This window comes from Zootermopsis nevadensis, unplaced genomic scaffold (assembly GCF_977971745.1).
Source record: "Zootermopsis nevadensis isolate Lab colony 2312 unplaced genomic scaffold, Znev_1.0 Znev_ptg000030l, whole genome shotgun sequence".
Taxonomy (NCBI): Eukaryota; Metazoa; Arthropoda; class Insecta; order Blattodea; family Termopsidae; genus Zootermopsis; species Zootermopsis nevadensis.
Window position 1 is genome coordinate 17,135,318 of NW_028259162.1, and position 12,333 is coordinate 17,147,650.

General features: G+C 39.5%; 2 protein-coding genes and 1 long non-coding RNA gene across 5 annotated transcripts in view; 2 read left to right on the forward strand and 1 right to left on the reverse strand.

Moving 5' to 3' along the window:
• The window catches only part of ec (ubiquitin specific peptidase echinus), a 143,046-nt gene extending 136,644 nt beyond the window's left edge, over window positions 1–6,402 (forward strand). For both annotated transcript variants that reach the window (XM_022079169.2, XM_022079170.2), the window contains 2 exons: window positions 1,238–1,589; window positions 2,534–6,402. In XM_022079169.2, coding sequence (XP_021934861.1) covers window positions 1,238–1,589; window positions 2,534–6,003 — 3,822 coding nt within the window. In that variant the 3' untranslated portion in view covers window positions 6,004–6,402. The remainder of the gene's footprint in view (window positions 1–1,237; window positions 1,590–2,533) is intronic.
• On the reverse strand, window positions 87–9,015 carry LOC147872191 (uncharacterized). The gene is made up of 2 exons (XR_015537765.1): window positions 8,854–9,015; window positions 87–646 (listed from the first exon to the last, which is right to left on the reverse strand). It is a non-coding gene; the product is annotated as an uncharacterized LOC147872191 (long non-coding RNA).
• A 33-nt stretch (window positions 9,016–9,048) lies between these two features.
• Window positions 9,049–12,333, forward strand: part of LOC110837256 (uncharacterized) — a 36,292-nt gene continuing 33,007 nt past the window's right edge. The window contains exons 1-3 of one of the 2 annotated variants that reach the window (XM_087358417.1): window positions 9,049–9,305; window positions 9,446–9,616; window positions 9,908–10,059. In XM_087358417.1, the coding sequence (XP_087214543.1) occupies window positions 9,263–9,305; window positions 9,446–9,616; window positions 9,908–10,059 (366 nt within the window). In that variant the 5' untranslated portion in view covers window positions 9,049–9,262. The remainder of the gene's footprint in view (window positions 9,306–9,445; window positions 9,617–9,907; window positions 10,060–12,333) is intronic. The other variant, XM_087358418.1, reaches the window with a different exon arrangement.

Sequence of the window (12,333 nt, forward strand, 5' to 3'; positions counted from 1 at the left end):
AGAACTCTTCTACCAGAACTAAAAACTGTTTATACGTTAAACAAGTATTAAATCATTTTAGGATTCAGAAAAGATCTGATCATGGATATTGTAATCATGACAATTTTATTTTAAGAAATATGAAAATGGTGTCAGTTTTATGGTAGAAAATATACATCATGCCATTCCACAACCTTTGTACATTTAAAATTTCTTATCAATAATAGTGGCAGTCATGTGAATTTTGGAGGTAGAAGTTTTGTTAATTACCATTAAATGCAGGGTCTGTATTATTGGCATTGTAATAAATATTTGAAATGCAGTGTGTGAATCATTGGAGTCAGGTGAGTGAAATTCTGTATGAAGATAGAAATGTATAAATTTCACATTAAGAATTTTTATATGTTAAAAAATTAGAAACTTGGTTTTGGTGTGAAACTATCAGGTCTTCTTCTTCTTCTATGGCTCTTGGGTCCGTATTCGGTCCATGGCCTCCTCAATTCTCCTCTTTCATTAGGTCCTCTGTTAGGTCCATTCTGTCTGAGGCTTTGATTGAGGTTTCGAAACATCTTCCTTTTTAGGGTGCAAGGTTGTTAGCCTTGCGACCAACCCCCAACCTGGAGGACCAGGGTACCTGTCTTAGTCTGACCTCTCCTCCTCGACCAATCTGAAAATTGTTAATGTCATTAGAGTTTGTCTGTATGAGCCGGAAAAATCCATAGAAGTGGATCACTAAATTGTATAATTATAAATTTAAGCTTTTTGCTAGCCTTACCATATAGAATGAAACATTTGACAAAAATTAGGAATTGTAAGTTCTCTCCAAATTATTTTGTTACATACAAAGGCTGCCTCAATAAGGCTGAATATTGCAGCATAGCAAGTGGCTCTCGAAGGTTTTATTTAGAAGGTTTCTGCATTGGGCCTTTGTTAAGAGACAGCTATCTTGTGTTTTTCCTCAGTCACTTCATTGAAACTGAGGGTAATATCTCTAAAGCAGGGTATGGTAGCTTCCTCTCACGTGATTCACATCTGCCATTGCAATATTTGAATTTACATCTTTAAATTAACAAACAAGATGCACACACACACAGGTTTTAAGTGTGTGTGTGTCTGCATGTGCGCACGCGCACATGTGAGCGAGTGTAAGTGAGTCATGTTTAGAAAAATGTGAGAGCTAAAGGTGGGTAGATAAACTGGTAGCTCGCAAGAGCAAATGGATAAAAGTTCTGAAGAGAACACTTCATTGTCCCCACAGCTGACGCAGATACCAGAAGGACTACAGGCAGGTGGGGTTACAGGCTGCTTGTACCAGCAGACCAGAGTCCCTGCCACGGGAGACGATTGCGAACGACTATGCCTCGAGGCAGACCAGCTGCTGGACAAGTCCCGTGCCACCGAGGAGGCCTGCGACTTAGAGACTGCCCTGGTCCTATGCCATGCTGCAGTTGGCAAAGCAAGAGCTGCCATGGATGCGCCATATAACAATCCCCAGACACTAACATTTGCACGAATGAAACACAATACCTGCGTAATGAGGGTCCGGAGTCTGCATCGACGATTGCTGCAGACACAGCAGGACATTCAGAGCGATGGGATTGACAAGAATGGTAAGCAGTCATAATACTCGTTACAATACACCAGGTTCTTTCTTGGTAACCACCTATGAAGTGATGTCCTTGGTAACATTTCACAAAACAACTCTCTTCTTTTCTGCCGTGTTTTCCAGTGTGATAATGATCTCTGCTTCTTCCTTTTAGTCTCTCTGTTGAAAAAAAAAACTTCTTTCCTCTTTTCACACTTTTCTTTATTCCCTGTTCAGTACATCTTTCTTCTTGCTACTGTGCTCATTGCTACTAACAATCCCCTCTCAGACACAGATATTCAGATCCCTGAATTCTTCTGTCATACCCTGAAGCATTGATTTCACATTTCCTCTTTAAATCCCCTGTGTTCCTGTTTCTAAACCTTCATGAAAAAATGATGAATGGATAGATGATTATGATGACAAATGGAAAGGATAGATGATGATAGTGGAAGAGTAAGTGATGAGGTGGAGAGAGGTTGAATGGATCATGATGTGGGCGGTATGAAGATTGGACATGGATGGATGGTTGGTGATGATAAGTGAGAGAATGGACAGTGCTAAGTGGAGTGAATGATTGCTGAATTGTGGTAAATGGATGATGATGCTTATGATTGATGAATTTGCTGACTGGATGTGTCAGCAGTGAGGGATTGGTAAGTAAATTATATCAGAATAATTATGATTAATTGATGATATATGCAGAATAAGATTGAATATTTTGTAATTTGTCAACATAAGAGCAACCACCACTGAGGCTGTAAATTTTACTTAGCAATCTGATATCCAAGATTAGCAAAAACAGAGATTCACTAAATTAGATTATGAGCAATTTCTAAGTGAAGTCAGTTAAAAATTAAAGCTGTTCTTGCAGCAACTTTTCAGTAGTGACTGTTTAAGATAAGGTATTCGCAGTGACATGAAAGCACACCAGTTTGAGCAGAAGGGATATTTGGTTTTCTCTTCCAGAAGGTGGTCTTGAAGTGCGTCACAGCAGAGAAGGTAGTGGTGGGAGTGGCAGAAGCTCCAGCAGCAAGTCTGGAGGTCAGCATTGTCGACAAAGTTCAAAGGACAAGATGTCTTTGTCCCAGCATTCTCGACAGAACAGTCGTGAACTGCTGACACAACTCCCAGCAAATGGTATCGCTTCAACAACTGACAAGCCTTCAAAAAACATTGAAATCTATGCCACCTTACCAAAGAAAAGGGTGGGAGGAACTTACCGTGGGAATAAAGCCCGGACAAGCGGTGACAATGGCCATATTGTTGAAGATGAAGAGTATTTATTGTATGATCGTCCTGGGCGGGAACGGAGCCTGTACAGTGGCAGGACACTTCTGGGAAAGAAGAAAGAGGATGAAAGAAATGCAAGGGAAAAGAGAGCAAGAAGTGAGGAAAGGAATAAGAACACAAGAGATTATACTATAGCACCAAGTTCTGTCTCGTCGACTCTTCCTAAAGATGGGAAAAAAGAGAAAGGCAAAGTTGAGGAGGTTTCCAAAAAAGCAAGTGGAAACCCAGCAGGTGAGGCAAAACAAGGGAAGAAGCAACATAAGATACGCAGAAAGTTGCTGATGGGAGGTCTGATCAGGAGGAAGAACCGTTCTATGCCGGACTTGCGAGAAGGCCAGGAAAGTGGGGAAGGTGTAGGAAGAACTGAGTTGGCAGTAGAGGTGAAGAGTATTGGTGCAGGTGTGAAGGCATCCAAAGATGATAGCAGTGTTGGCCTTAAAGGTGTTGATAAGTCTCCTGGAACAGGCACCCTAAGTGGGTATCTGTCAGAAGGCCACTTGGAGTATACTGGTAATGGGAATCCCAATCTTGAGCGGAGCAGACTCATGAGAAAGAGTTTCCATGGTAGTGCTGGAAAAGTTCTCCATGTCCCTAAGGTACCTCCTCCTCCTCCACTGCGTACAACATCGCAACTATCAGCCAAGCCTGATACTCCATCCAGGGATAGTTCTGGTAATGAGAGACCACAGTTTCCTTTACCACCAGAGACCAATTTTCACCCTGCATATTCCCACTTCCACAGACCTGGACAAACCACTGAAGGCAATAGAATTTCTCATAATCCTTCAGTTTCTCCGTATTACAACTTTGAGCCCCAATCGTTACCTTACCTTCCCACCTACAGTTCAGATATGAACCATGCTCAAGCAGTGAATGAATATTTTTACCAACAGAAGGTACAGGGGGATGCAGTGATGTATGCAAATGGTGGAATACTCTCTGATAGCCGGGCCCAGCCCTTGCATAGTAATCAGCTAGTCACACAAGCAGAAGTTCACAATGAACTCAACAGCAGTGTAACACTGTATACATGTGAACAAAACATCAATGAAATACAGCAGGACCCAGGTGATAATGTGCCTAGTAGTTCTCCTGCCACTTTGCCCTTGCCTCCATATCCAAGTCCTCTGAATTCAGTTTCACATTCCAGACAAGCAAGTGAAGATTTTCCACCTCCTCCACCTCCACTAGATACTGCAGTTGCAACAGAGGCTGTGAATAAACTCGTAGCATTTGGCGCTGAAGAATCCTTCTTGCTGAATCGTTCTTCATCACCACAGCAACAGACAACTCCTAGCAGTCTTCTTCTGCAGCTCCAGCAGAAGCGACAGCAGATTCTAGCAAAGGATATGTTAACGTCAACAACAAAGGAAATGGAAACAGAGGGAACTTCATCAGGTAAGTCTGGCGAAGAATGGTTGAAAGAACTTCAAGCTAAACAGGCAGAACGAAAACTGAAGAAACTACAAAGTGGTGTGGGAGATGCAATGAACAAATCTGGACAGCAGGATAATGGTTTCAGTAATGGTGCAAATTATGACAAGAAACCATCATCAGTCAAGGATCTGGCATCAAGATTTGAAAATATTCGCCTTCACAAGAATCAGGTACCTGTGGGCAGTGCAGAGTCTGATGTTAGACTCATTAAAACTATTACCAACTGTACATCAAAAGTTCCTGTAACAAATGGTGCTAGTGGTAGGGTGTCTCCTTTCCTTTGCCAGGAACAGACTACATCCAGTTCACAGCCTAATGTACACCTGAACTCAAGTTTTGACTCAACTACAAACTTTGTGACAAACTGCCCACCTAATTTACGTGAAAACCGTTCAGACAGTGTGTTTGACACTGGTGTTCTCTCTGTTAAGAAACGTAACAGTGCCAGTGGTTCATCTGTTGAGTGTTTGTTGCCTGTAGGTGGCAGTGCGGTGCTGCAACAAGAAACTCGTGACCTTCCATTAGCAACAGCAAGTGAGGAGGTGAAGAAAGAGACATCATCACCAGGAACAATAGAGACCAAAGAAACACGAAAGAAGAATGGCAAGAAGAAGAATGTGACTTTCTGTGATCAGGTGATCCTTGTTGCAACTGCAGAAGACGAGGAGGAAGATAATTACATCCCTAACCCAATCCTAGAGCGTGTTCTACGGTCAGCATTCCATGGTAAGCAGGAAAGTCCGCAGCAGCATACGGAACCCCACATTGAAGTGCGTAATCTTCAGGGCTCTGAGCTTCACTCAGAACCATCAAGGTCAACAATGATTGTGAAGGAAAACTCTTACCAGTCACAACAGCAGAAAGCAGAGAATCCTCAACAGCCATATCAGAAAGTGCCATTGCAACCTACACATAACATCAGCCCGTGCAATGCAGTCTACCAACACGTCCCGCAACAAACTCAACATATGCAACATCAAATTCTCCATCAGACCAGTCAACACCATGACCCAAGGTCACCTTATAAGCCAGTATACCCAGATATGCTGAGGACCTCATCCCATGCACCACATTTTTCTCCCCCTACTGTCCACACACCATATCAACATGTACCTGTGCCTCAGCACATGTACAGCAGTTGTACACCACAACAAAGCCTCTACCAACAACAAAGAAATATTCCTCTCCAGCAACATGTAGCAGCAAACTCATACCCAGAGCAACAAGGAAACAACCTCTCTGCTGCACCATTACCAGTATATAATGACATATTCCAGATTCCTCCAGAATATCAGCGTCCACCACAGCCTGTCCAGCATCAGCCTTATTACCACCATCAGCAGCAGTTTGCAAATTCTCTGTCTGGCTTGAGTAATGGACACTCTCTTCCATACCCACAGAGACAACCGGTGATTAACACGACAATCCAACAGCCCACTGGGCATGGTACAGACGCAGTATCGTACCTTCAACACCCACAACAATTTGTACCACCATACCAACCTCCACCAGTGAGACAAATTCCACCAAGTGCAAAGGTTGTGCAAAACCAAAATAGCAATAAGGATGTAGGAAGGCATCTTGAAAAGAAATTGCCTCCGGTGATGGATAATGCATGCCATCTCTGTCGGAAGAAACACGTGGTTCCCCCTGCATTATATTGTGGTGATTGTGATTTCTATTTGTCACGATTCAGACCAAGGAACTGATTTTATCATAGATTAAACTGCTGTTAGTACAAGCGGATGTTGTGTCACACAAAACATGATGCTGCGTCTGTATTTCACCATTAACAATCAAGTTGATTGCTGAGTGACTGTGATGAGTTGATTTTTAAAGAAATATTTTTGTAAAATAGTTCTGTTTCCTATCTTTTCAGTTGCATTTCATTGTATCATACATAGTGTCTTGTAATAGTTCATCCTTCATATTGGATTGAAAGTGTGTAAGATGTGATAATTAAGCCCATGTACAAACTAAAATTGGATGTCGAAGAAGTGTGATCTCAGTATTGTAGGCTCTAAACTGTGTGTAATTTTGATATTTTTTTAAAACAAATTGTTAAGAATGATTGAAATAATGTTAGTAAATCTTTATAATAATTAGTATGTGCAGTATATTTATATTTATATTTCTGTGTCCGGCAATGCCCGTTGGGTGTTCTGGTGTGAGTGAGAGTATCTTCTTCTTCTATGGCTCTCCGGTCCGTATTCGGTCCATGGCCTCCTCAATTCTCCTCTTCCATTCAGTCCTCTTGTTAGGTCCGTCTGTCCGAGGCTTTGATTGAGGTTTCGAAACATCTTCCTTTTTACAGTGCAAGGTTGTTAGCCTCGCGACCAACCCCCAACCTGGAGGACCAGGGTACCTGTCTTAGTCTGACCTCTCCCCCTCGACCAATCTGGCTAGGGAGGCTCTACCAGTAGCTCTTGGGACCACTGAGGTACTCAGGCCCCACCACCACGACAAGGTGCACACAATTTATACTCAAACCTGATTTGACTGCCAGAGCCATCTAGCAGTGAATCAGGAGACTTGAGTGAGAAATGGCCTCTGAATTTCGCTGACGAAACATCTCGTATCATGCTGTAAATCTATGACGTGGGACGCCCATTTCACTTCCGCTTAAAAGGAAGTTGTGCTATGGATTTTTATCACCCTTAAAAATTCATCGACCTCGGCCGGGTTTGAACCCACGAACCTTGGGTCCAGTGGCGAGCATGCTAACCACTAGTCCACCGAGGGTACAGAAATGAAGCACAAATAAGCAGGGTGTCTTTTACATTTACTGTAAGAAATAAATAGTTGTAATCTGACCTTTCATAGAATTGAATACGTCTTAATTAACATGGATTCACAATGAATTTCCTATTTATAGAAGGTGTCTTCCATTCTGGAAGGCAAGTGCTGCAATACAAAAAGTTCTAAGGGAAGAAGAAATACAGAGGAACACAAATGATGTGAGCCGTTTTAAATTTTTATTTAATAAAGACTAAATTGAACAAGCTGGTCACAGTGGCCATGTGGTCTGAGGCATGGACCTCGTGTACTTTGACACTGGGACCAAGGGTTCAAATCCCATTCAAGGAATGGATCTTTTTGTGTTTTACTGTCATGTGTACAGGTAGAAGTCTTGTGACGGGCTGATCGCTCGTCCAAGGAGTCCTATCGAATGTCGAAATAGATGAAGAAACCTCCAAAAGGAGGCCCCTATGCCCCACATAGGAGCGAAAAGAGCGTAAAGAAGAAAGAATTAAACAACATACGGAAATGAAACTTACACAGTTTGAAGAAAAGCTTCAAGTGAACAGAATTTGTGCATGAAGGAATTTTTTATGAAAGCCCCTCTGAAAACCCCATTGAATAGTGACCACAAATTTTGTGGAAATGAACTGAAACCCACAATTTGCTTTCTTAGGTTGAGTCTTCATTTTACTGCCATGTCAACATCCGCATTCATAGTGGCCATCACCGGAGTTACGGTACGTGAAGTCAAAAATTTGTTGTAAAGTAACAATTAATTATAAGCTTAAATTTTTAATTACTAAATCAACCCTTAAGTATGCAGCAGAATCACATATTGCCATTAATACAAGGTGGGATATGCGTCACGGGAAACAAACACTGCATACACAAATTCAACTTTAATACCAGCTGCGTAGAGACAATCTGGGGTCTAAGCATAAATGGTAGGATTAGCTTAAAACCTTGCATACCATTTAGTGTATTGGAATATAAAACATGCATACAAATAAAACTGCTTACACTTTGAAGGACACTAATGACAAACGTGTTTCAACCTCAAGAGGTCATCATCAGTGGCAAAAAACAAATTAATTCATATAATACAAATCAAAAGGGCTTTGGTTTTTAACAGAGCATAAATGGTATGTACTTTACAAAAACCATAGTTACATAACACCTCACTGGACGTTGATTGCACAAGAGTTAGTGTATTAAATTGAGTACTTAGCTTTTATGTCCAGTGGTAGACCAACAATGGCAAACAGACCAGTGGACATAAAAGCTAAGTATGGGGTATTTAAATCCCTATTCGTTTATAATAAGGGTTAATAAGCTAAATGTTTTAAATGTACATATTTTTCATCAATGAACCATTCTTGTACATGTTATAACATTTAATTTGGGTATAACATATGTTTAATGCTTGCAAATGTGCATCTTTCACTTGCTGTGGCACAGGCACATAATTTGCATTAGTAGTCTTATTAAATTTATTGTGTACCAAAATGTCTTCAGAGCAGCATACCTGAGGCTGAATGTAATGATTTGTGCCAAAAACTATTTAAATTCTCAGGTAAAAACAAAATCCTCCATCTGTGACACAAAAATTAATTTTATAAAAAACTGATTAGTCTTTTATATTCTGATATCCTGTGAATGTTTTTTCGCTTCCTAACGGTTGCTATCATGTATAAAATATTAAAACTGCGACAAGAAAAATAAATTATAAAATATTTGAAAGTTGTTCATAAACCTGATATTGATTAATGATGTGCGTCTGGAAATAATATGGTTTAACGTGTAGGCAAAGAGCTCACCTTTCATAGCAACATATAGTCTTACTACGAACAGATGGTGTAAATGGTTGGAGTTGGCGGGCTTTGGTGTTGTCGGTGTTAAACCTGCGGATCTGCTATCAGGGAGTTGGTTAGTTAGTTATGAACAGATGGTAGACTGGAATCCATCCAATTCGTTATTCATTTTAATCTTGTCCATTTTTAATAGTAGTCTCTATGCGACATCTGTTTTTTGTTGTATGAATTCTTGTAATAGTAGTTCTGACTAGGTCACAGATGTCACTACGTTCATATATGCGGTTCCCTTTCCTGTTTAAAATATGATGATGTGAACTACAATAGTACACGATAAAGAGGATTTGTTTGCTATGTTTTGCCGTGTCAGTTATTGTGAGTTAGATACTCTGTCATTGAGAAATTGCGAAGGAACATGGAGCCGTTTTTGCCATCGGAAATTGCAAGACTTGTTTATGGTAATAATAGTTATAATTACCTTTTTGAATAATCTACTTTATAAGAAAGGAAGATAACTGCATACAGACTACCTAACCTAAGAGGCGGGAAATATTTATTATGTTTGTTGTATATGAATGGTTATTTGGAATGTTTGTAGGGTACTTGGTCGAAGCAAAATGTGATGATGCTGCTCAAAGTTTTCTCGAACACTGTCCTCACCTGTCGGAATGTTTGGCTGTTAATAAAGAAGGCAAGGGTTTTAACACAAGACCAGCTGGTTGTTGTCTGACGGATGTTCTGGATGAGTATTGCGAGATTCGCAGGATGGGTAAGTGTTGACAGTTATTATAAATTAATACTAAGCTTTTGCAATATTATGTGTTTGTTCATATGTAAGAAAATATAAGGAAAAATAAGTTTATGGAATAATGACAAGGAACAATTTTAGTCTGTATGCACACTAGCTAGCCAGTAGAGGACTAGACAGCTTCAGTTTTACAGTGGATGTGTGTTAAATCAATGTGAACATCAAGAAAAATGAAAATGACCAAGGACCCCTTTGGAAAATCTGATTGATTATTCTTTTACACTCTTGTTTGATTATAGTATGGTGTTTTAGTTGCAGAAAGGTTACTGAAGCTTCCCAAAAATTCAGCAGAGAAGCTACGACAGTGTGGCAATTTGATTGGGCAGCTGCAATACCTGATTGATGCAACACAATCAGGACAAACGTTGCTTGTCAGCATAATGATGCCACCACAAGTGAGTGAGGTGACTGCATTCATATTACCTGAGTTTAGTATTGATAAATAGCAATTTAAGTTTGAAGAGAGATAATGACTGTCTAGCCTTTCATATCGGTCAGTATGTGTGCACATTGCAGGGTTATTAAGCACTGTTTTAGGTTGGCTTAATTTAGATATTAGATTATCAAGTAATATTTGTGTATGCCTTGCAGATTTTTAATGTAGTTGGATTCAGCAGCCTTGCCACTGTTCCAGGGTAGACTAGCAGCAATAGAAATATTAATTTTGTGTAGTTTTTCATGAACATGTTTATACATGTGTGTTGCCAAAATTTGGGGAGACCATTGTAATGCGCATTCAGATTCCAATGTGCTAGTAGTGCAGTGATGGCTTTCCGAATATCTTGGTGTTAAAGATGGACTGTTTTAGAATGATAAAGAATTAATCACTATGTTTTGAAATGATTGAATGCATTTCTTTGCTAGATCAGTTATATATATCCAGTCTAATGTAATGATTGGCTACTTTTTGTGGTATTTTAGGTTATGTTAGAGGATGTAAAGTAAAGTTTGTCCCACTATACGCCATGTAGGCGTTTGGGGGGAGTGGAGGTATAGCTCCTCTCTTAACTTAATACACTTTGGATTGCTCTCTACTTTGTCATTCACATTTGTTTTTGCAAAAACAAAGTCATTCTGTTGTTAATATTGTTTTACAAAACATCAGTAAGATGGTCTAGTCTGGAAATCAGTGGCTACTGCTGATGGTTTGTTAAATCATTGGAAAGAGTGAATATGTTTTTCTGTGAAGAGGATATCACCCTCAAGTTCTTTCTCTGTCACTTTAGCAGAAAACACTTTAGTGACATTTAAAATGAAGCAGTTTTTACATGTGTCTTCCTCTCATGTAAGTACTTTTAGATTTCAAGTTCAGATTGCAGTGAGCTGCACTATGTAGTCTGTCGGACTACATGGTACAACAGTCCAGAAGACAGCCATCTTCAAAATGCAACCTGTTATCCCCTTTTCATGAGGCTTTCACATATATGAGTAGCAGCACAATGTTTTTCATAACGGTGGGAAAGATGTTCACCCATTATACCCTCCTAGCATCCTTCTTAGCATCCTAAGTGGATATTGTAAAATTAGTGTACTGAATCTTGCACTTAAACTTTGCAGTTGAAAGACAAACCTCAGTGATGTCCATTTTAATTTTGGCATATATGTGATCCAGTAGACAGACTTAATTTCTCTAACTGGTATCTTCTGGAAGTTTATGACAGCAAACTTTATCCCGAGTTGATATTCTTCTCAGTTGATCTTTGGTTTTGTTTGACTGGATTCATGAACTCACAAAATGATAGAAAATGCAGCAGACACTACATACATCACACAGATAGTTGTATTAATACTCACTACTGCCATTACTCTCTACTGAATTTTCTGATACTTCATAACAAACTTACACTTCATATAAGATACATACAAAAACACTCAATGCTGCAATTTACAATTATTCATGTCCAACACGAAAGGTATCTTGCACAAATGTTGAGTAACATGCGATTTTTAATGCCATATTTTCAGTAATTTTGTAGCGGTTCTCAAGGTCCCATTTGATACTCCCATTTCTTGGGTTTAGGGTGCTTAAAGAGGCTTACAATGACAATTTTCAAGCCCAGCTCTAACATAATCTAATTTTTCTTCTTTGAATACAAGTACATGTTTCCAGTTTGTTAATATGCCCGTTGTTCTTACCTTATTGACCAAATTCTGAATGCTTTTCCTGTGGGTAACTTGAACTTCAGGAAATGGGTATGAAGATGGCTGTCTTGTGGGATGTTGCGTTGTGTAATCTGGTAGATACTGGCCATTCTTTCAGAGGAACTTATAGCTTGGAAGATGGGGCAGCAAACTTTTCTGAAACATCATTTGGTATCTTCCAGTCTACATGGTGCAGCATCTGAGAAGACGGCTGTCTTAATTTGCAGACTATCAAAGTCAGCTCTGAGTCATAGGGGTATTTAATTTTCAAAGAGTTGTGTAACTGGCGTTGGTGCCATTTTGACAGGCCATCTTCATAAATTTGGAGTTACACTGGAATTTGTATGTAGACTTCTTTAAACATTTTCCAAGCATTTTTTAAACATGACAGCCATCACTGTATATCTAAAAGTCTGTTCTACTCAAAACAATTCATTTCATATTTGTAAAAATTTCTTAATGTTGATATTTTATAAATTTTTGGAATCATATCAGATTTCATTATTTTAATACGCTCTTTCCAATTGAAAACTAAT